Raw genomic sequence first — 22,117 nt, forward strand, 5'->3', positions numbered from 1 at the left:
ATGGCTGCAGTATGGAGGATCTTTGCTGGACAGTGAGTTTTTACCCCACTGGAACGCATTGAGCGGGTTTCAATGCGTTTCAATGGGGTTTTTATTTTCGCTTTATGGCGATTTTCCTGGAATGGATTATCGCCGTTAAGCGAGGCACCACTGTATTAACTTCTTGTCATGGACTGCTCTGACAATTCTGCCATAGGAAAACCAATAACAGTGAAAATATATACGTAATACAAAACATTATTCCATTTTCTATTTGGAGGATGATACCCCAAATTCTGTAGTACTGTGTGAAGAACTAATAGTGTAAAGCCAGCCTTATAGCCTGGTGAATATATTAAAAAGTCATATAGATTATAACATATATATACTAATCCCTTACTACAAATATGGATTTAAGGCCAAGTCCAGGATTAAAAGGCTTTCTGAAAAATGCCTCCCATGCCTGTTCCACCTTAGGAAAACAAGGCTTAATCAGTGCTCATCTAGACCTGGCTGCTAAATGTTGCCCATCTTAACCACCGCAGAAGCTCGTTTTAATGCATGGAAAACCCTCACTTCTGAAAGTTTTTGATAACTGTTTAAACCACTTTACATAGCATCTCTCTTCTGAATGTTATTGTTCTGCAAAATTGCCTCTGTCCTCAACAGCCCTATTCAGCTCTTGCACACTCAGGCCTGTGTGTTCCTTTAGGGAGTTAATCAATCTTGTGTACTTGGTCTTCCTCTTTTCCTGCTGCCTTCCACCTTTCCCAGCATTCCAGAGAATCCTGCCTTCTCATGTTGTGACTAAAGTGGGATAGTCTGAGTTTCAACAGGATCGGTTTTCATTTGCTTTAGGACCCACTTGTTCATCTTTCTGAAGGTCCAGGATATTTACAAAGTTCTCCTCCAGCAAAAATGAATCATTTTTTTCATATCATCTGTTTTTACTGTCCAGCTTTCATACTCATACATAGTAATCAGGAATACAATAGTCTTGATTATCTTGGCCAGTCTCCAGTAACACATCCTTGCACTTGATGATCTTTTCTAGTTCTTTCATTGTTGCCCTTCTGAGTTTAAGTCTTCTGATTTCTTGTTAAAGTTATGAGGTAGTCATGATTTAGTCTTCATAATGTTCAATTGCAATTGTCACGTTCCCGGGGGTTACAACAGCAGAGTCCGATAAGCCAGTCCTATGTCAGAAATTCAGAGAATGCAGAGCCAATATCCAAATACCAAAGCCAACTCACACAACGTAGTCCAGGGTCAGAGTCCAAAGCCAAAACGCACAATGTAGTCCAGGGTCAGAGTCCAAAGCCAAAACACACAACATAGTCCAGGGTCAGAGTCCAAAGCCAAGGTTCCAAAGAACAGGGTTCAAGGTAGTCAGGAGCACAGATGTGAGCCAGAGGTTTGACTTGTTGCTTCCACAGACTTCCAGCTGTATGGGTACTGCTTATATAGTAAAAATAGTCCTTGAACTGCTGGAAGCCTTTTCATCCTGTCAGAACTCAGGGCTAGTTGATTGGATGTTTCTGCGAGCAGCCTTCAAGCGATCCTCTGACCTTTTCATCATAAGTCTTCCCCGAAGCCTGGCTCCTCACCCTGTCTACTGGGGGAGGAGAATCTGGGGGTGATACAGCTGTTTGCGTTTCTAATCACTCAGCATTCTCCTCAGCTACAGTTAACCCCTCAGGTTCTGGATCTTCAGCTGCACTCATGCTTTGGCACTTTCTTCCTCATTTTCAATAAAAGTAATTTCACATCAATACTGCTTTCTGCTAGTAAGATGGCAACATCTACATATTTTAAATTACAGATGTTTCTTCTACCAATTTTCATTTCTCCTTCACCTGAATCTAGTCTGGCTTTCCATATGCTATGTTCTGCATGCAGACTGAACAGATAAGGGATAAAATGCATCTTGTCTGACACCTTCACCTGTAGGGAATCATTCTGTATCTGCATATTCTGCTAAATAGTGATCTAAACAAATTTCTAACTCATCCCTACTTCTCAGGGTAAGATTAAGCACTGCTTGCCTCTAATATATAATTGTCACTCCTCCTGTAAGAATATGCAACAAAAACATTATAGCACCTTAAAAACTGTTATATTTCATTGTAAGCTTTTATGGATCAGGTCCGCTTCTGCAGACACTAAGGGGAGAATATGTTACTTATATTTTTATACATGACCAGGTGAAGATATAGATAATAAAGTGACCATGGCTCATTAGCAAGGAATGGGAGTACCATTGTATACAGGGTAAACACAGGAAATGAGTCTACATTTCCCAGCAAAGCCTTTCTGCTCTACATAGGATAAACATAACAATCTCTATGTAAGTGATGGACGCAATTCTGACATCGGAAATGGCAGCAAGCAAAAATGAAGCTCATGTTGAAATGTAACAGTCTTTAAGGTTCCACCACTTTTTTGTGGAGGGTTTTCTGTGTCCCCCCCCCCCTTTGTTTTTCTCTTTTATGCTTGCATAAACTGACATGGCTTCTTCTTCTTCAAAAAAAGAGCCTTCTCCAGAGTAAATTTATCATGCCACGTGACAGGGAGTCACATACAGTAGCATAACCTGGGTACTGAAAAATAGTAGGTTAAACAACTGCAGTAACGTTGCCATAATAATTTCCCTAGATTGCTCCAGAATCCTTCTTTATGAAAGCCCAAAGGCCTTCTGGGTAACATGCTTGCCTGCATTTTGATTCCTAATGCTAGTGTGAGTGCCACCAACCTTTTAAAAAAGAAGATGTAAGTGACTGAGTCATAGGGACCCTGATGTTTGATCTATCATGCTGGAGCTGTATGGACTGAACATCTGCACAAGAATTGTTGCATGCCTAATATATTTAAAGTTAGTCACATATGCATACATATGTGTATATGAAAAGTACAATTTGGTAGACTGACTTTCAATTATACAAATAATTAGAAGGCGAACTTTCATTAAATTGCTAGAAAATGCACACATCAGTGAACCAAAGAGATTCTCTTTACATGTTTTGAAATATATTTTATATCCATTTCATAAAGAGTACAGACAGTGGAAAGATATGTAAATACATATGCAAGTTTTTGCAAGGCTTACCTACATTAACTGGAGTTACTCTGAATGTAAAATTCAGTTCTGACCCAAGATCTAAGTAATTAATAGCATGGAGTGGTAGGTCATCAAACTGCTGTATTGTGTATCGACATATGTCAACAACAATTTTCCATTTTCTTCCGCTTGTAGTGCCAAAGTCAAATAAAAACCACTGCCCACTTTGAATGGGTTTGTATAAAGTTATTTGATTAGGCATAATAGGATGTCCTAAAGCAGTGTGGTCATCCACAATCTTAGTAATGAATAAACTGCTAGAACCTGGAATTACCACTGTTTTCTCAACATCAGATGCTTTAAATACACCAAAACCTGAAAAAAAAAAAACACCAAATGATTTCATTTGTTGAAAACAACAATGAAGGATCACATGTCACATCTGAGACACAAATGGAATAACTGCAGATTTATTGCTTTCTTTATTACCATATAACAGAACTGCAAAACATATGTAATCCTTAGGACAAATAGTCCCGACCCCCAATTGGCCTACCTTGGCTCAGTAAAACTCATGTTTTTCCCAAGACTCCAGAACAAGGAGAAAGAGTTTCAACCTTAGGCTGAAATTAAAGGCACCCACAATATATCACAGATTTTCATAGACTGCAAATTGTTTTCTTTGAGCCCTTAGTAGCAAGAGTTATTGTTTCCTTTTCCCACCTACTTTATTCCTCAGTGCATGTGACAGGAGCAGAAGGAACACAGCCACCACTTTCTTATTCCTGAAATGACCCATATGTAATATTTGCACCAGCACTGGAAAGAGGTGAGTATTGAAACACCTATTGGCTGCAGGCATATTTTTCCCCTCTTAGTAATTTTGGGAATGAGACAAAGTGATTCTAGTGAAGGAAAGAAGTCTATGCCTAGATACAATTCCACTCATCTCATTTTATAAACAAACATACAAAGTGATGAAAACATTATGTTACTATTTGGTCTAGGTTACTGGTTCTTAACCTTGGGTTACCAGGAGTTTTGGACTACAACTCCCAGAAGCCTTCACCACCAACTGTGCTGGCTGGGGTTTCTGGGAGTTGCAGCTCAAAAACATCTGAGTAACAAAGGTTAAGAACCACTGGTCTAGGTGATATTGGCACTAGAGTCTCAGCTGATAGAACACTATGTTCTAAGAGGTCTTTCTCATCAACCTGGAGGAAAAATTGGAGTGGGTATCCCAGAGCCCATTAGTCTCTAAAGCATTTTTACTGATGACTTAGAATATATAAATTATGGTAAATTATAGAAATATAGTACATTCTTATAAAAAGCAAAGTGAATGAAATTCTCATCCATATTCACTGGCCAAAGTCAAAAGGTACAATTATTCACAGAACTGAACCAGATTACAGTGGTGCCTCGCATTGCGACGTTAATTCATTCCGCAAAAATTGCTGTTGCACGAAAACGTCGCAATGCGAAATAAAAAAGCCCACAGAAACACATTAAAAAGCGATTAATGCATTCCTATGGGCTTAAAACTCACCGTTTGGCGAAGATCCTCCATAGCGTGGCCATTTCTGGTGCCTCTTAAGCGAGGATCTATCCCAGAAAACAGTGGGTGGCCATGTTTTTTCCCCAGTGGCCATTTTGAAACCACCGATCAGCTGTGTGAAAATGGTCGCTTTGCGATGATCGGTCATTGCAAAGCGAAAATACCCCATAGGGAACATCGCAAAGCGATCGCAAAAGTGATCGCAAAATCTTCGTCGCAAAGCGATTTGTCGCTAAACGGAGTGATCGCTAAGCGAGGCACCACTGTATATTGAACCTTCATGCTTTATGGCTACTAAAGATGAAGAGCTTGCCTGAAAAAAAGAAGAAGGTAGCCCTAATATAGCTCTGGAAGCCTGTCTCGATACACAGAGATTCAAAGCCAAGCTTTCAGTGGTTAAACACTCAAAGCCCTGTGCCTGAATCTATCCCACATTCACTTCTTCCCATATTTTATGTTTTGTATTCTAAAGTTCCTTTGGTTCAATTAAAAGAAAAAGAAGACTTTTAGAAAATGTTTAACGAAAAGCAAATCTAAACAATTCTGATCCATCCCTGTAATGTGATCAACATACCTGTAGTAGAAAGTTTAAGCTTATAGTCCCTAAGGCCAAGGTCAGGAGCTGAAATAGTTAAAGTATTTGATATACAAGGGGAGTCAGTTTTTGATTCAACTGGAAAACGATCCAGAACATTTACATGGACACATGATATAAAGTCTAGAGAAACCGTCTTCCTGAATACACTGTAGATTATACCTGATCCTCCTGGCCTACATTGAAAATATAAACAAAACACAGCATTTATTGATGATGATGCTAACTAACTCTAAAGTACATTTAAATGTAGCACAATCACAGCTTGTCATATGTTGCTCTTGACTTCGATCAGCTCAATAACCTAGAAATCCTAGGTCCCTTAGTCATATGCATCCACTTTTACAACATTACAGATTAGCATGCCCTTCACAAGCTTTGGCAGTATGGGGAAGATGGCTAGGAAAAACTGAGCTCTGTGACAGCAGGGCTGCAGAGACTCTCCAAGACCTATGATGATCTTGCATGCTGGATTGAACAAATTGGCTTCCAGGCCTAAGTACCTTCAGCAACATCAGAAGTGAATTCAGTGATGGATGTACAGGAGCCCTGACCTGCACCAAGGCACAAATCAGAGATGGAACTGGCAAGATTGCCATCCAGCAGCTCCAGTAGTTCAGAAACCATAAGAGGGGCTTGACTGGAAGGAATGAGTCTCCAAGGAAGAAGGGATACAGGAAGTACGTCCCTGAAGGATCTTTAGACCCTTTGGAATGATCTACAGTGCAGGAAGTGATCAATTACATCAATGATCCACTCTATATGCCTATATTGAAGTGGCTATGTATCTTTCACTGCCCATTCAGAGAGGTTCCAATACCTTGCTAGCAAAAGGTCCTGTAGGATTTCTCTATTCCTTGAGTTAGAACAGTCATTCACTTGGTGGCTGATTCCTTCTTTAGCAAAGCATATGATACAACATATGGCTTTGTGGACTCTTGTAAGTCTTTTGCATTTAGGGCCTTGGGGGAGCTAATATTGCTTGCAAAATTATGTTGTAAATCACCCAGAGAGGTGGTATATAAATCAAAACAAAAACAACAAAAGCAACATACAGGATCTCCCTACTGGAGAGATCTGCTGCAGCAAGTTTGTTAACACTGAGAAAGTACTTTGTGGCCTATGTCTCTTAAAATCACAGTTTAAAATGGACCACTACTCATGAACAGGTGTTCTTCCTAACTGGAAAAAACATGGAATAACTGGCTATTGCCTGATACATAGATCTTAAAATATTTGTTATTGTTGTTATTTACCCATATACTAATGCCTTAGCTATGTGCAGCCGACTGAAAATTGAAGGATCAACTCCTGCAGTCAATGGCATATGGTTACAGAAGATCATTTGCTCTTCAGTTACATACTGTGCTGCCAAACCATTATTAAAACCCAGATCGTCCTCCTGAAATGAAGTCATAAGACAAATTACTGCTTTATTAATGTGTATAGACGTAAATTATTTCTACGTGTCTTTTAATTTACATCATAGATACAAAATCTGCTCAACTAGGTTAGGAAAATACACCAACCTCTCAAGATATTTAAATGAAGATAGTTAAAATATATTATTATTAATAATATATTTTAAATAACTTAATTAAAAATTAATTTATAATAATATATCCAATACTTTGGCCATCTCATGGGAAGAGAAGACTCCCTGGAAAAGACCCTGATGTTGGGAAAGTGTGAAGGCAAGAGGAGAAGGGGACGACAGAGGACGGGATGGTTGGACAATGTCATTGAAGCTACCAACATGAATTTGACCCAACTCCGGGAAGTTGGGTCAACTTGGGTCAACAGTGGAAGACAGGAGGGCCTGGCGTGCTCTGGTCTGGTCCATGGGGTCATGAAGAGTCAGATACAACTTAACGACCAAAGAAGAAGAAGAAGAAGAAGAAGAAGAAGAAGAAGAAGAAGAAGAAGAAGAAGAAGAAGAAGAAGAAGAAGAAGAAGAAGAAGAAGAAGAAGAAGAAGAAGAAGAAGAAGAAGAAGAAGAAGAAGAAGAGGTATTAAAACATATTGACTTTCCCAAGATATATGTACTCAGGTTTACCACATTTGTTTTCTGAAACCATATTGCTTCCTCAGGGTCAGACAGGTAACAGGGCATGTAACCCCACAAATGCTGCCACTCTCCTCGAAGGTGTAGTGAGGACCTGGCATTTCAGACATAATCTTGGCAGTGAATTGCTCAGTTCACTGAACAATACCAACTCCACCTACTAACAGTGGTTTCTAGGATTTTGATAGTTCCTTCTGTTAGCAGAGCACAGTTCAGAAAAAACAGAAATGTGAAGAGAACAGTTCAAACTTACAACCCTCCCTGGTTGCACACATACTCTAGCTCTTTCTGAAGTAAGTCTAAAAGCATCACAAGTAGGAAACCAGAAGACATGCTTATAATTATAGGTTGTCAAGGTTTGAAACTTTGTATATTTAAGAGATTTAGAAAAATAATAGACTAACCATGGAGAATGTGGAGAAAAGTGCTTTAAAAGTTAAACTATTTTTGAAAGCGTGATTTGAACTTTGTTTTTTCAAAATCATTTGTGGTTTTCCAAAACAATGAGCCAGCGCCAGCAGAGCAAGGTCAACTAAATGAATATTCTGGTTATAATTTGTAAATTTAGATAAGATTATAGAGGGATGTGGTGGCGCTGTGGGCTAAACCGCAGAAGCCTGTGCTGCGGGGTCAGAAGACCAAGCAGTCGTAAGATCGAATCCACACGACGGAGTGAGCTCCCGTTGCTTTGTCCCAGCTCCTGCCAACCTAGCAGTTCGAAAGCATGCAAATGCAAGTAGATAAATAGGGACCACTTCGGTGGGAAGGTAACAGCGTTCCGTGTCTAAGTTGCACTGGCCATGTGACCACGGAAGATTGTCTTCGGACAAAACGCTGGCTCTACGGCTTGGAAACGGGGATGAGCACCGCCCCCTAGAGTCGAACACGACTGGACAAAAATTGTCAAGGGGAACCTTTACCTTTACCTTTAGATAAGATTATAGGAAACAACAGATGTTGTGAATGGAAGTTAGAAATTACATAACCTAATGGTGCTATTTTTTGTTGAATGACAATTAATGAGATGGAAAATTTATGTCACTAAGTTATTTCTGAACCATACTTAAAAGCTGATCCCACAGCTACAAATACTGAACTATCCTCCACACAACACCAGAACACAGACAGAGTTCTAATCTCTGAAGATGCCGGCCACAGAGACTAGCAAAACGTTAAGAAAAACCTCGAGAACACGGCCAAAAAGGCTCGAAAAACCTACGGCAACCATCATTTTTCATTTTATTTGTTTTTATTTTAAGAACTTAGATATTTTTCAATGTTGAGAAGACATCTAAAGCTTTTAAAATTATACTGTGTTTTACTTTTAAATAATATGTTCTAGAGATGTATTCTCTGCCTTTATAGGCTATAAGCCTTTGTATGTTTGGAATGTAACTTAAAGCATTTTCATTATTCTTTTTTATTCTTAAAAGATATTTTGATTTTATATTTGTACTTAAATATGTGCCTACAACTTAAGTTCAGTTTTCATATATCTTTAAGTATCTGAGCCCACAGTTTTCTTCATAACTGTAAGACTTTTGTATTTTACAACTCTGAAGTAATTTTGTACACATGGAACTTAGAAGCAATTTAGATATAGTAAGGACATTTTGCCCCATGAGCGTCCCTAAGTAGGTCATCCAGCAGGGTGACCAATGCCATTTCTGTGGCACAGCCTGATCATCTAGTTTAAGGATGTGTCACTGGAGACAGAGGCAAAGATCATCCACACAATTGTATTTCTGATCACTATGTATGGGCATGAAACTTGAACAGTAAAGAAAACTGACAGAATTTGTTTGAAATGTGTTTTGGTGAAGAACAGTATTGTAAACCCTGGACTGCCAGGAAGTCAAACAAATGGGTCCTAGATCAAATCAAACCTGAACTATCTCTGGAGGCAGAAATGTTGAAACTGAATCTATCCTACTTTGGGCACATCATGAGAATGCAGGATTATCTGGAAAAGATAATAATGCTGGGAAAGGTTGAAGGCAGCAGAAGAAGAGGAAAACAAGTTGGATTGATTCCCTAAAAGAACCCATTGACTTGAGTAAGACCTCAGCAGTCTGTTGGAGACAGGATATTTTGGAGATTACTCATTTATACCAATCATAAGTCAGTGATTAGACAGCACATAACATCTTTTCAAATTCCTTTCCCTTGGTATACAGGAGGTGTTAACTTGCACATTTTAGGCACTTGTTTATTTAGCAAGCTGTCCAATCAAAGAACTGTACATTGGGCATTTTCTATTAACTCAGGATTATGAACGTTTAATTGAAGATTATTTAATATTTTGTCTTTGAGTAGTTATTTTGCTGTTGGTTTATTGCGGAAAAGGTCAAGGGCTCCCTGATACACCCTAAAAAGACTACAGTGTGTAATTCAACCAGAAAAATGGCTACACTTTATTGGTTTACAGCAACAGTCCCTGTCTTAGCACTGAAGAATTTTGATTCAGTGCTTTGAGAGGCCCACCTGTCCCGATACCAACCCCTGTCCATTTCAGGAGCCACTGAAGATTCCATCAAGTGTGGCAATCCTACAGAGACCACGTGGGTGCACACCACCATGATTCACTGCCATCTGAGTGTGAGTCCAGGTTAAGGGCCCCCTATCTGAGTCAGACTATGGCCCTGCCACTGCCACTCATACAGGAGGAGGATTCTTTTTCCATTCCAAATGACCAAGATTCCCAGTTGTCATTTTCATCCTGTCAGGATCCAACCCCAATACTCCAAAACTACTGCTAGAGCTGAGCCCCAGATGGGACAATCAGAAGCCCATTGCCTTGAACATATGCTGGGTGAGATGACCAGAGAGGAAACCATCCACTCTCAATCTGCCAGTCCCAAGACTTCAATTTTTAAATTCACCACTGGCCAATAATAAGCCAGGGAGCCCTGCTCCCCACTGGCCAGTGAGGAGCCAGCAGAGGAATCCCCCAATCCTCTTTGGGGCTTTATCCTCCTACCACACCACCATCAACCCAGGTAAGGCTGGATTCCTATTTTTACAAAATGGTTTACTTTTTCACTTTCAGGTATTATTTTGATTTTTATACATATTATGTAAATTAATGAAATACTGTAAATAAATACTTGATAAGGTAGCAACAGGGTATTTTACTGAAAATACGTTTCATTGAAATAAGTGTGACTTGCATTCAAGAAATATTATAATTAAAATATAGCCATTTTTTATAAGTGCATCACATGCACATTACCTTCAATAATGTGGCCACGTCTAACTGATGAATTAATAAATCATCCTTACTTGTCCCATTTGGGATTATATGATTTAAGATTCCCAAGTGGTCAAAGTACATGCTGAAGACAGGGTATGGTTTTACTGTAAGCCTGGCATATTTTAGTAAACCTATATAGAAAGAGCAAAACAATTAAAAAACCCCAAACAAATAAAGGACATATAAAACATGTATAAATAATGTACTTACTGTGCTAGTATAAACAACATAACTTCATTGCAGAAAGGTGAATTTTGGTGGCTATTCAAGGAAATCAATGTCTGTTCACCTCAATACATATATTAAAGGAATAAACTGTTTGCATTTGAAGGAAGTATATAGAAATTAGTCTTGAGATCCATACAATTTAAAGTAACAAAGACTGAAATCCTTTTCTGTCAGTTGCACCTCTGGAAGACTGATGATGTCATTGTCAACGGAGGATTTCTAGTAAGCCACGGGAGCCACAGAACAGAAGAAGAAAGTCTTTCATTACTGAAAATCACAGCTGCTGGACTTCCTTTTTCTGTCCTGCAGTTCCCATGACTTGCATAGAGATGGGCATGAACTGCTGGTTCATCCTTTGTGCTGGTCTGTCCTTCGGAAAGTACCCCACTTTCCTGCCCCACCTCCTCCAGGCGCTGCCTCTGAGGTGCAGCTAGGAAGTGCTGAATACCTGTTTGAAGGACAAATCAGCATGAACCACAGATCTGGCAGTTGTGCCCATCTCTGCTTATATGCAATGGAACAGATGGAATTGGGTAAGCCATGGGAGAGAAGAGAGGGATCTTTAATTATTGAAAATCTGTCTTAGCTGGTGATATCATTGCTTCTCTACAACTGTAAATGAAGCAAGAGGATCTCAACCAAAAGTTCCTAAACAAACACAACAAAGGCTGCGATCCTATGGAAGAATGATGATGTCATTGCTAAAGGATGGTTTTTGGTAAGCCATAGGAGCCACATAACAGAAGGGCGAAGTCTTTCATAACTGAAATTCACAGATGTTGGATTTCCCTTTTCTGTCCTGGAGTCCTCCTTATGAAGAGATGGACATGAACCACCACTCCCTTCTTTCTTTCCTTTCTCAGGTTCTGCCTCAGCCAATCATTTTATGGTTCACTGACAAGATGCTTGGTTTTGAAAGAGTAGTACAGTTTTCCAGAAAAGGTAGCAAGCATTCCAAAATCCTTAACATGTAAAGAAATACCACACACCACAAGAACATCTTTTATTTCATGAGGGTGGTTTCTGTTTTGTTTCAATTTTTTTCTTGTTCAGAGGTGACATAGTGCTAAACTAGTATATCAATACTAGTGATAATATGATGTAGCGTTAATCTCATATATTTATAAAATAAAAATATTTGGAGGACAATCGGGAAAGAGCACAGGAGCAAGTGTTCTTGTGGTCCTGAACATCATGTCCCAATTGTCTACTTCACAGAAACACCACCCTCAGACATATCCTCCCCATTGTTACAAAATCGAATCACAGATCAGATAAAAAAAGGCTGTTCAAATTGTTCCAACTTGGAAAATGTAGAAGCACCAGCAGAAGAGGGTAGGGGAAGCCACACCAGGAGCAAAAAGGGCTGGACTTATTTGAACTGGCCTTTGTATCATGTAATCAGGAAGAAAAAAACTTTGAATTGACCTGAACTGTAACCACAGAAATTCCTGTGGTGTTTGTGTAGTCACAGCTTTCGAGATACAACCAACTTTCTAATGAAACTACATTCTATCCACAATTTTCTATAGAACACCACTATGGCCATTATAGACGTACAGGCATGAACACTCCTCACAAAGATGATCTGAAAGCCATCAAAAATACAATTCCAAATCAACCCATAGTTACCATGTTTCCCTGAAAATAAGACAGGGTCTTATATTAATTTTTGCTTCAAAAAACGCATTAGGGCTTATTTTTAGGGGATTTTTTATTTTACAGTCATGTCATCTTCCTCTGGTTGCTGCACAATGGTGGAGGGTGGGGTTTCACTTAACTGGGGCTTATTTTTGGAGTAGGGCTCTGGGTCGTGTGGGCGGCATATAAATTGAATAAATAAATAAATAAATAAATAAATAAATAAATAAATAAATAAATAAAATATTACGAGCATCCTGAAACATCATACAGGGCTTATTTTCAGATTAGGACTTATTTTCGGGGAAACAGGGTATCAAACCGTATGACTCTGTCCTCATGCATAATTACTTAACCTTTGGCAATGACATATCTCTCCAGACTGATGGCATAGCTTTTGACCCATGTACGGCTACAAAGTATACAAATAATTTTAATAATTCACTAGAGGTATTACTCAACCCAGAACTTTATTATTTTTGTTATAACAAACCAATGTGGTTTGCCTTTTGAAGACAGTGACAGCAAAGTTATTGTTGACATTTCTATGTTTCCTATTCTTTTTTATTCTGTGTTATGATAATGGGGTAGGAGGGAGTGATTACCTGCTTTACATTCAAGAGATTTCAATGTCTCAAATTGACTAACTTTTAAAAATTTTCTTACCTGCCTTGGTGTAGAAAACATTACCCTTGTCAGTCACAAATACAATAGCTTGGGTGTAAACACATGTGTCTGTTTCAACAAGATTCTCATTAATTTTAAGTATTGGTACAAAAACATTCCCTCCATCATAAGAAATCCACACCTAAAAAAATTGCAGTACAATAATAAGTAATAAGAGAAGATGATAAAGCGTGCTGCTTATATACTGCCCCACAGTGCTTCAAACACACTCTGGGCGGTTTACAAGTTAATTATGCAGACTATACATTGCCCCCCTCCCCTCGCGAGCTGGGTACTCATTTTACCGATCTTGGAAGGATAGAAGCCTGAGTCAACCTTGAGCCGGCTACCTGGGATTGAACCTGAGGTCGTGAGCACAGTTTTGGCTGCAATACAGCAGTTTAACCACTGTGCCACAATGCAAATCTGTGGCAGAATGTATTGAATAAACTGGAATTTACAAAGAACCAACAAAATACAGTTATTATCTCAATGTACTCACAACATTGCTCTGCAACCGTAAAGACTTAGCAAATCTAAGGAACCACCATTTCTACAGGAACAATTTGTGCAAATGCAGATGTGCTCTTAATAATTGAACAATTATGTGTGGGCAGCAGGTGCACACATTTCTTCCCATTTACCCTCTAGAATTCTAGGAAGTAAAAGGCTAATAAAGAGGCTCCCATTCAGATTTCAGACTAGCTTTAATAAGGAGTTCAAAAACAATTATTTAAATTAAGAATCTTGAGGGTTTTTTGAGACATTTTTAAAAAAACAGGCAGATTTTTTTGGATTTCCGGAAGAGAAATGGAGGAAAATGAAATCAGAATCCTGGGGAAGAAATGCAATCATACACACTCTTACTTTGAGTGAGGAAGCAGCAGGGCCAGACTAAGACCTCTGGAGGCCCCTAAGCAATGAAAAGATTATGATACTCTCTATGAATAAAATGTCCCACAGTTCAAAAAAAGCTGTATAATGTGCACGTTATATACATGAAAATATGGTGATTTAATTATATAGTGATGCCTTGACTTACGAACACCTCGACTTACAGCCATTTCAAGTTCCAACCAGGTCCGGCTGCAAAATTTTGCTTCGACTTGTGGCCAGAGTTTCGAGTTACAACCAAAAAAAGGCAGGGAAAAAGGCAGGGAATTCAAATTGCTAACCATTGGTAGTCGAAGAGGCTGCTTCTTTGTAGCTCTTTCACCCCAATGGTTAGGGTGAGTGACTGGAGGAGGCTTCGGACTCCCTGTAAGGTAAGGTGCTGCTTTCTGCTTTTTAAAAAAATGTTCTGGGTGGGTTCTGCAGTGTGGTTTTGGGCTGGGTGGTGGGATTATGTTTCTATGCTTGCGGGGTTTCTTGCGGGGCTTGTTTGCTTTTTGTTTTTTTTCGCCCCATTTCCGATGGGTCTTACACACTTTGCTTGCTTTCTGATTTGCTTTTTTTGCATTTCCGATGGGTCTTGCGCACTTTCTTTTCTTTTCTTTTCTTCCTTTAGCTGGAATGGATTAATTGTGTTTCCGATGGGTCTTGCAGTGGTTATTTGTGTGTGTGTGTGTGTGTGATTTCTCAGCTGGAATGGATTAATTGCATTTCAATGCATTCCTATGGGAAATGGTGCTTCGACTTACGACCATTTCGAGTTACGACCAGAGTTCAGAACCAATTAAGTTTGTAAGTTGAGGCACCACTGTATAGCATGTGGCAAAAAAACCCCACATATTGTATGCAAAATCATACAATCAAATTACCGGCTTCCGGGCAAATCTTGTGCTTTCATGCTTTGATTAATTCAGACAGGTTTTGTCAGAATCTGTACACTAAAAGGCTCAACACTCCTCTGGTTTTTTTTTTTAAACAGTGGTTGTTATTTCTTAGGCTTGAACATATAGTGCAGAGGCTATGGGTGTAAAATACCAGTAGCCCTTTTTATCTTTATTCCCACAGTACCTCCCAAAACACACTACTACTACTACCACCACCACCACCACCACCACTACTACTACTACTACTAGTGTAGTAGTAGTAGTAAATAATGATAACAACAACAACAACAACAACAATAATAATAATATGTCACAGAGACACGTGCCATAGCTACATCTCGTTTAGATTACTGTAACACACTGTATATGGAGATGCCTTTAAAAAGTATGTGACCAGCGGCTGCAATGAGTCCAAGATGCTGCAGCTAGACTCCTGATCAGAACTAGTTACAAAGTGAATATAAATTTATTATTGCAACAACTCATTGGTTACTGGTCCATTACTAAGATGCTGGTTTTCAGTTATTAAGCCCAATACGACTTGAGTGCAGGCTACCTGAAGGACTGTTTCCCTGTATGAGCCTCCACAGTTATTCAGATATTCTAGTTAGGTCTCACTGTCTTTACATTTACATTCAATACAAGAGTGTAATACAGGAAAATGTCTTGGTGGCTGCTCCCAGCCTCCCTTCTATGCGAAAAGCAGGCTGGCCTCTTTTCTACTGTTTTCCACCAGCAGGCAAAGAACTTTCTTTTAAAGCAGGTTTTTAGTTAGTAATTCACTACTAAGGAAGTAGTTGTAATGGTGGAATTATATGCGATATCCTTTAAAATGTGCTTTTAATAGTTTTAATGATTTTAAAAATAATTTTAATTTGTAATATGTTTATTAGTATTGTAATCAATTGTTTTTTAAATTTTTAAATGTTTTGTAAGCCTTTTTGGTTCTCTTTGTTGGGAGAAAGTTAGGACATTAAATAAATTAATAAATGTATAATACCATCTCAATCCCACATGGAAAAGAGCAACAAGTGAACTCTGATCTGGAAGTAGCCATTGCCTCTTTTCTACCTGATGACTACTCTATACCCATATATGCTACAAACATGCAAAAAATGATATTTTGGAAAGAATGAGGGCATGGAGTGACAAAATGAATACAAGTGAAAATGGTATAAACTTCAACCAAAGGATCTGATACAGGTATATCTTCTAGTATCTCCAGTTGCTTCAAACACATGGGTTTGTTTCCCCCTAATATTTTATGAATTTGAATAATCAAAATCATGCCATAAATGGCATTATTTATCAATCGTATAGGATTCTCTCTCTTACATACCTGATTTCCATAAGCATATAGAAAATGACTGCCCGGATGGAAAAACATTCCAAATGGTATAAAGGATTTATCTGGGAACCAGAAAGCTGGGAATTTTCTCTTTTTGTTTAATTCATTGCCCACTAACTTATGTACTGATACCAATGCCCTGTTCTACAAAGGAAAGGAAACAACAGAATTTTGTAACATATAAGAGAAAAAGAAAAGAAATATTATATGAGGTTGGAGAAGTACCCTTGCTTGGAAACAGGAAGCTAGTGAAGTTCTTGCCACTCACTATAATATGGCATATTTCAGGAACTGGATAAGGGTACATGTCCCTCTTGGTTCAGCTAGACCTCTTATTGGCTTTCACTTCCATCTACTGTACTATTAAATTTTTCTATAGGATTTGGCATGGGGATACTGTTTTGTACTGGTTCCTATCTATTTGGAGGGCAGACCTCAGGATATGTTACAAAGGGACTGCAAATTAACCTAGTGATCACTGGATTAGGAGGTGTCTCAGTGTTCTAGTATATTCCCTATGCTATTTAATGTCTACCACTAGAAAAGACTGCCTGGTGATTTGAGGATTGGATGCCATCAGTACCTGTATGATATCAGCTCTATATCTCTGAGTTTTTGATGGTCTGAATGATGGCCTGGAGGCAGTGATGAGTTGAGACTAGGTTTGTAAGTGAAGAATTAATCAAGGCAAGACAGAAATGCTACAGGTCAGGAAAAACAACCAAATATTAGTTCTAGGGAGCCATGGACAGGACTACACTCCCTTTGAAGGAAAGGGTTTACACCCTTGGACTGAACTTTGCTACTTTTCTGTAAAGAGATGGTTTTGTCTAGGCAAATCAGTGACCTCTTACTGATAAAGCAGATCTGGCCATTGTTGCACATGACTTAGTTGTATCCAAATTATACTGGTATAACATGCTGTATTGGTCTGCCTTTGACAAACATTTTGAATCTGCAAATGGTACAAAACTTGTGCATGTGATATCTGCTGTATGCCATTTGGAGTATATTACTCAAATTCTGTTTTATCTATACTGGATTTCAGCATGCTTCTAAATTCAGCTCTGGACTTATTTCATGGTTATTACCTATAAAGCCCTAAATGGTCTAGAACCAGACTATTTGAAGGTCAATCTCCTCTCCGTTTGAAGGTCAATCTCCTCTCAAACCCAGTACTTAACACTGGGACCCATTTTTCTTGTCCCCCCAGGTTCAGAGATGTACAGGAGCTAAGACATATGATGGGACTATATTGGTAGTGATTTTAAGGTTATGGAAATCTTTCCCTACTGAAGTCAGTCTTTTCTCCTGACTATACAGCAAGCAGTGAAAAATTCCTGTTTTACCAGGCCTTTTAACTTATCCTAATTATTCTTCAGTAAAGGTGGATTGTAATATTATTTTATTGCTGTGGTCTTATTTGTGTAGACTGTACTAAAAATCTGGGACAACAACAGAAGACAAGGTGGACACTGGTAGGACAACTAGGGAACCAGAGAGTCTAAAGTCCAATATTTAATTCCCGTTGTCCCATCTATTCTTTAATTCTCTGAATTATAATCCATTTAAAATATCTTCACCAAATACTTTTGTACCAGATAAAATTTCTAAAATTCTTTCTAGGAATTTTTGACAGAATGAAAGAAATTATAAAACAACTGTAACATCTATACAGATAGTATTAATGATATGATATGGTATACCTTTTCAAATACTGTATGTGAAATACAGATGAGGGGCAGGATCTCTTCTTGATTATCCCAGAGTGCAGGAGGCATAATAATGGGTTCAAATGACAGGCAGCCAGATTTAGGCTGAATATGAGCGAAAATGTCTTAACTGTTAGAGCAGTATGACAATCGAGCCAATTGCCTTGGGAGACAGCGAGCGCTCCAATGCTGGAAGTGTTCAAGATAATTTTGTACAACTATCTGTCAGATCTGTTTTGATTTGGATTCCTACATTAAGCAGGGCGTTGGACTTGATGGCCTTATACGGCCCCCTCCATCTCAATTATTCTATGATTCTATGAATAACATTAAAAGCTAAAATCATGTCCTTCTACATACTGTACCTGTTGAGATAAGATAGCTATGCCGGTGTTCTGTTCATAATCAACGATAAAAGAAACCACCCTTCTAGAAATCTGTCTTTCAGCTTTTGTTCGGTGAGGCAAGCAATTATGCCATTTTGTAAATGAATCATTACTATAGAAACAGGTAGATTCCTGTTAAAAAAAATCTACATTAGAACTCCAAGTTAATATACGGTTTGTAGATTTAGAAATAAGCTATAGTGCCACTCAAAGATTTCTAAAGAATCTGTTTAGTAGTGTGGAAACAAAGATGAAACACAGAAGTGAAAAATAAGATTAAGCACCAATATGCACATCCCATTTCCCTCACTTTTAAAGAACAGCTAAAATTGGGCACTTCTGTTTCGAAGAAAGAACAGATGAGTGGCTTCAGTCTGGAATATGTGTAGAGATCCCAAGAGCAGAAGCTCAAATATTATGTTTCTGCTTAATATTGCCCCACTTGGCTCCTATTTTCCTCCAAAGCAGCTTGAGAGACAAACAGTGAAAGCAAAAAAAATGGTATGGAGCTTCAATCAGGATTAGGAGGATTCATCAGCAAGATTGGGGCCACACATTTACTACTCTTTCAAAAATAGAGTGACCTGTTTATACTATATTGTACAGTTTGCTTCTAAAAGAACTGGAAGGGGAAAATAAACAATTATAATTAGATCATATTGTTGGTTAAGACTTAAGATATTTGCCATGGTAAGCATAATGAATATAAGCATCTGAGCGTGCCAGCTTTCCCTCTTCATGTATGCTGCACCAGTGCCCTCCTCCATATATTTGAGACTTTATGGAACCTCCTTCATTGTATTTTTTTGCCTTTTAAAAAACTTTGTCAGAATATTTTCTTTCATGACTCCTCAGGTGCAGTCACTATGCATCCCATATGCCTGTTTAACTAGGGCATCTGTGAAGGAAAGAGAGCCAGTGTGCCATCCTCCATGGAGCAGAGGACAGAGGAGAGCCATGGTTGTGTGGAGGGCATATTGGTAGAAATAGAACAGGAGAAAGGGGAAGGGAAAGAGTCACCTGAGGTATGCTTAGCCAACGAGAAAGGGGAGGAGCTGGATTTGATTGTGTGGGAGGAGGGTATAAAAAAGGAAGAAGGTGCGTGAAGTTTTAGAATTCTAACAGGTGAACAACCTCCCACGAGAGACCAGGCAGTGCAGATGGAGTGGAGTGCTGGGCAAGAAGGATTTGCCACCCTTATGAAAGAGTTTCCAAACTTCCAACTAGGAGGAGGTCTGCTGCCTGACCCAAAGGACGCGCGCGCAAAGAGAGAAGATTTAGAGCCACTGGAATGGACGGTGGTATTATACCCTCGCAACCAGCGTGGGGGGAGGAGGGTGATCTGTCCCAGTCCCTCTTTACTCCAGCCACAACGCGAGGGTGACTGGGCGAGACACCCTTATTGTGGGACAGTATGTGCCGTGAGGAGCACCCCACTGAGACCCATGACCAATCGGGAGCGGTTTGGACCGGCCCCTCAGTGAGGAGTGATATTAAAACACTGGACGTTAGAGTACAAAGTTATCTCCTTTTACCTGAGTTAAGTCTGATGGACCCTTTTGAACCTGTTGAATTGAGTTTGTTTAGTAATAAATCAAGTTGTGTTACGAATATGGAGTAGCCTCCATCTTTTATTCCTGTGTCAATACAGGGGTCACACACAGTTGACAACGAACCTAATTACAGCATACTTTACTGAAGTATTTTATTTACTGCTTGGTTATTCCTTACCTTATCTTGTTAGCTCAGGTCTTTCATGTAGCAGTATATAAACCAAACTAATATTAAATTAATACTGGAAGTTGCAGAATACTAGTGTTAGAGAAATGCTGAAGACTCTGTGTAGTTACCTTATTAGTAAATCTTATCAATTTTTGAATGGTTTTATGCCATTGTTGTCAGAAGTCAAATTATGTAACGAAAAGAGCTCCAGACCAATCCATCTGAATACAGTGTGTGACTAGACAGTGAAATTATCTGATGCTGGACTGGCCCAACAGAACTGCTTGAAAGTGAGGTCTGCGATTTAGAATTATCCTTGTACCTCGCACAAGGATTGGGTGGTTTTGGGACAGGAAGTTATAATGCATCTCAGAGTGATACTATTCAGCCTTTTCTTCCTTCTCAGACTCTATGTTCTGTATCATCTCCTATATCGTCTCTTGTATTGGCTCCTCTATTGTCTCTTATTGTCTCACAGGAGCAGGAAAAAGCTGAATCTTTTTTTATTTATTGATAAATGACATATCACTGGCTTACCACAAAATGAAATAGCACTGGAATAGAAAGAAAAATAAAGAAAAAAGAGATATCCCATTGCTTCTTCTTCATTGGAAGCAGGGGAAAGCAGGATTTCAATTAAAAAAAAACATTGTTATACAACATATCACTATATTGGCTTGCTATCAAACTGAAGCAGCACTGGATTATAGAAGGGGGGAAGTGGGGGGAAAGAGTTCCATCTCCATCTCCTTTTCTGTGTCCTGCTCCGTGAGGAGTGCAGGGAAGCTGGTTTTTATTTTATTTTATTTTATTTTACTATTTAAAAGTTTTGATAGTGTTTGCCATCAAAGTGAAACAACACTGGATTGTAAAGAGAAAAAAAAAGGGGGGGGGAAGCCACCCCCTGCATTCTCTCCTATTATCCCTCTATTGGGAACAGGGGATAGTTTTCTTTTATTGTTAACTAATGTATTACTTCACTGGCTTGCCACCCAAGTGATGTAGCATTGAATTGTTTGTGGAAACATCTGTCAGTACCATTTTGGCTCAATACTTCTGATCACAAGTGCTGGAAACTGAACTAAAATGGCGCAATTTTATTTGCACTAAAGAAAAAAAAAGAGTAGCCCCTGCCAGGGACACAAAAAGGTACAAGTAGGCACAGATAAAAGTTGAATTTGTTTTCAATTACCTGTACATCATGTGGTTGCTGGAAAATGGAGTAAACCAGCCTGTTCCCAAAGCAATCAGAATCATGAAATAAAGCACAGTGTGATCACACTCAAAGTCAATCAAAATTCATCAGGCTTATCATTTGCCTTACCTGACTTAATGTCTTCTCTTTATTAAATGAAAGACCAACATAGTCCACTGGAAAATAAATGTATAAACAAAACAAATCAGTGTTTGCATGTATATAATATAGTTTAGAAAATGCATCTCTTTAGTTTTATGTTATCATTCACAAAGAACTCTTTTTTGGATTTATTTCAGTTTTTGTTTTTGTTTTACTTTCAGTGGAGAATACCATAAATCTTAGAACTACAGAGCTGGAAGGGATCCTATTGATCATCGATAGCTGGCCATGCAGGAAGGGATTCACAACAAGAGAAAATCATATTTCTGCTGTACTAAACTGGAGATAATATCTTCCTAAAAATAATAGGTAATATCCTTATTAAGCTTCAGTTGACTTGTTTCTGCCTAGCACGCTATGTAAATTTAACCACCATCTTGGGTGGTTATATGGGATAACTACACTACTGTATGCTTCTGCTCCCTACTAGTACAGGGTCAGCTAAAATGCAATGAATGGGCAATTTGTTGAATGCTTGAGCGTCTTCCTTCTATAGGGACAGAGACTGGCAACTAATTTTAAAACACGTGAGGTAGAATTTAGTAACACCACACTCAAGCTAGCTCTTCATGAAGCTCTAGAAAGGTAAAGGTTCCCCTTGATATTTAGTCAGTCGTGTCCGACGCTAGGGGGCGGTGCTCATACCCATTTCCAAGCCGTAGAGCCCACGTTTGTCCAAAAACCGTTTCCATTGTCACGTGGCCAGTGCGACTTAGGCACAGAACGCTGTTACCTTCCCACGGAGGTGGTACCTATTTATCTACTTCTTTTTTA

General features: G+C 38.9%; 1 protein-coding gene and 1 long non-coding RNA gene across 2 annotated transcripts in view; one reads left to right on the forward strand and one right to left on the reverse strand.

The window, feature by feature from the left end:
- LOC144586071 (uncharacterized) overlaps positions 1 to 22,117 on the forward strand; it is a 159,450-nt gene that overhangs the window by 86,787 nt on the left and 50,546 nt on the right. The gene's annotated exons all lie outside the window — the stretch shown is intronic.
- The window catches only part of CATSPERB (catsper channel auxiliary subunit beta), a 71,432-nt gene that overhangs the window by 17,212 nt on the left and 32,103 nt on the right, over positions 1 to 22,117 (reverse strand). Inside the window, exons 11-18 of the mRNA XM_072986580.2 lie at positions 21,311 to 21,357; positions 18,244 to 18,396; positions 16,158 to 16,310; positions 13,044 to 13,185; positions 10,488 to 10,639; positions 6,447 to 6,592; positions 5,170 to 5,366; positions 3,086 to 3,412 (exon numbers count right to left, since the gene is read on the reverse strand). Coding sequence (XP_072842681.2) covers positions 3,086 to 3,412; positions 5,170 to 5,366; positions 6,447 to 6,592; positions 10,488 to 10,639; positions 13,044 to 13,185; positions 16,158 to 16,310; positions 18,244 to 18,396; positions 21,311 to 21,357 — 1,317 coding nt within the window. The remainder of the gene's footprint in view (positions 1 to 3,085; positions 3,413 to 5,169; positions 5,367 to 6,446; positions 6,593 to 10,487; positions 10,640 to 13,043; positions 13,186 to 16,157; positions 16,311 to 18,243; positions 18,397 to 21,310; positions 21,358 to 22,117) is intronic.

This window comes from Pogona vitticeps, chromosome 1 (genome assembly GCF_051106095.1).
Source record: "Pogona vitticeps strain Pit_001003342236 chromosome 1, PviZW2.1, whole genome shotgun sequence".
Classification (NCBI taxonomy): Eukaryota; Metazoa; Chordata; class Lepidosauria; order Squamata; family Agamidae; genus Pogona; species Pogona vitticeps.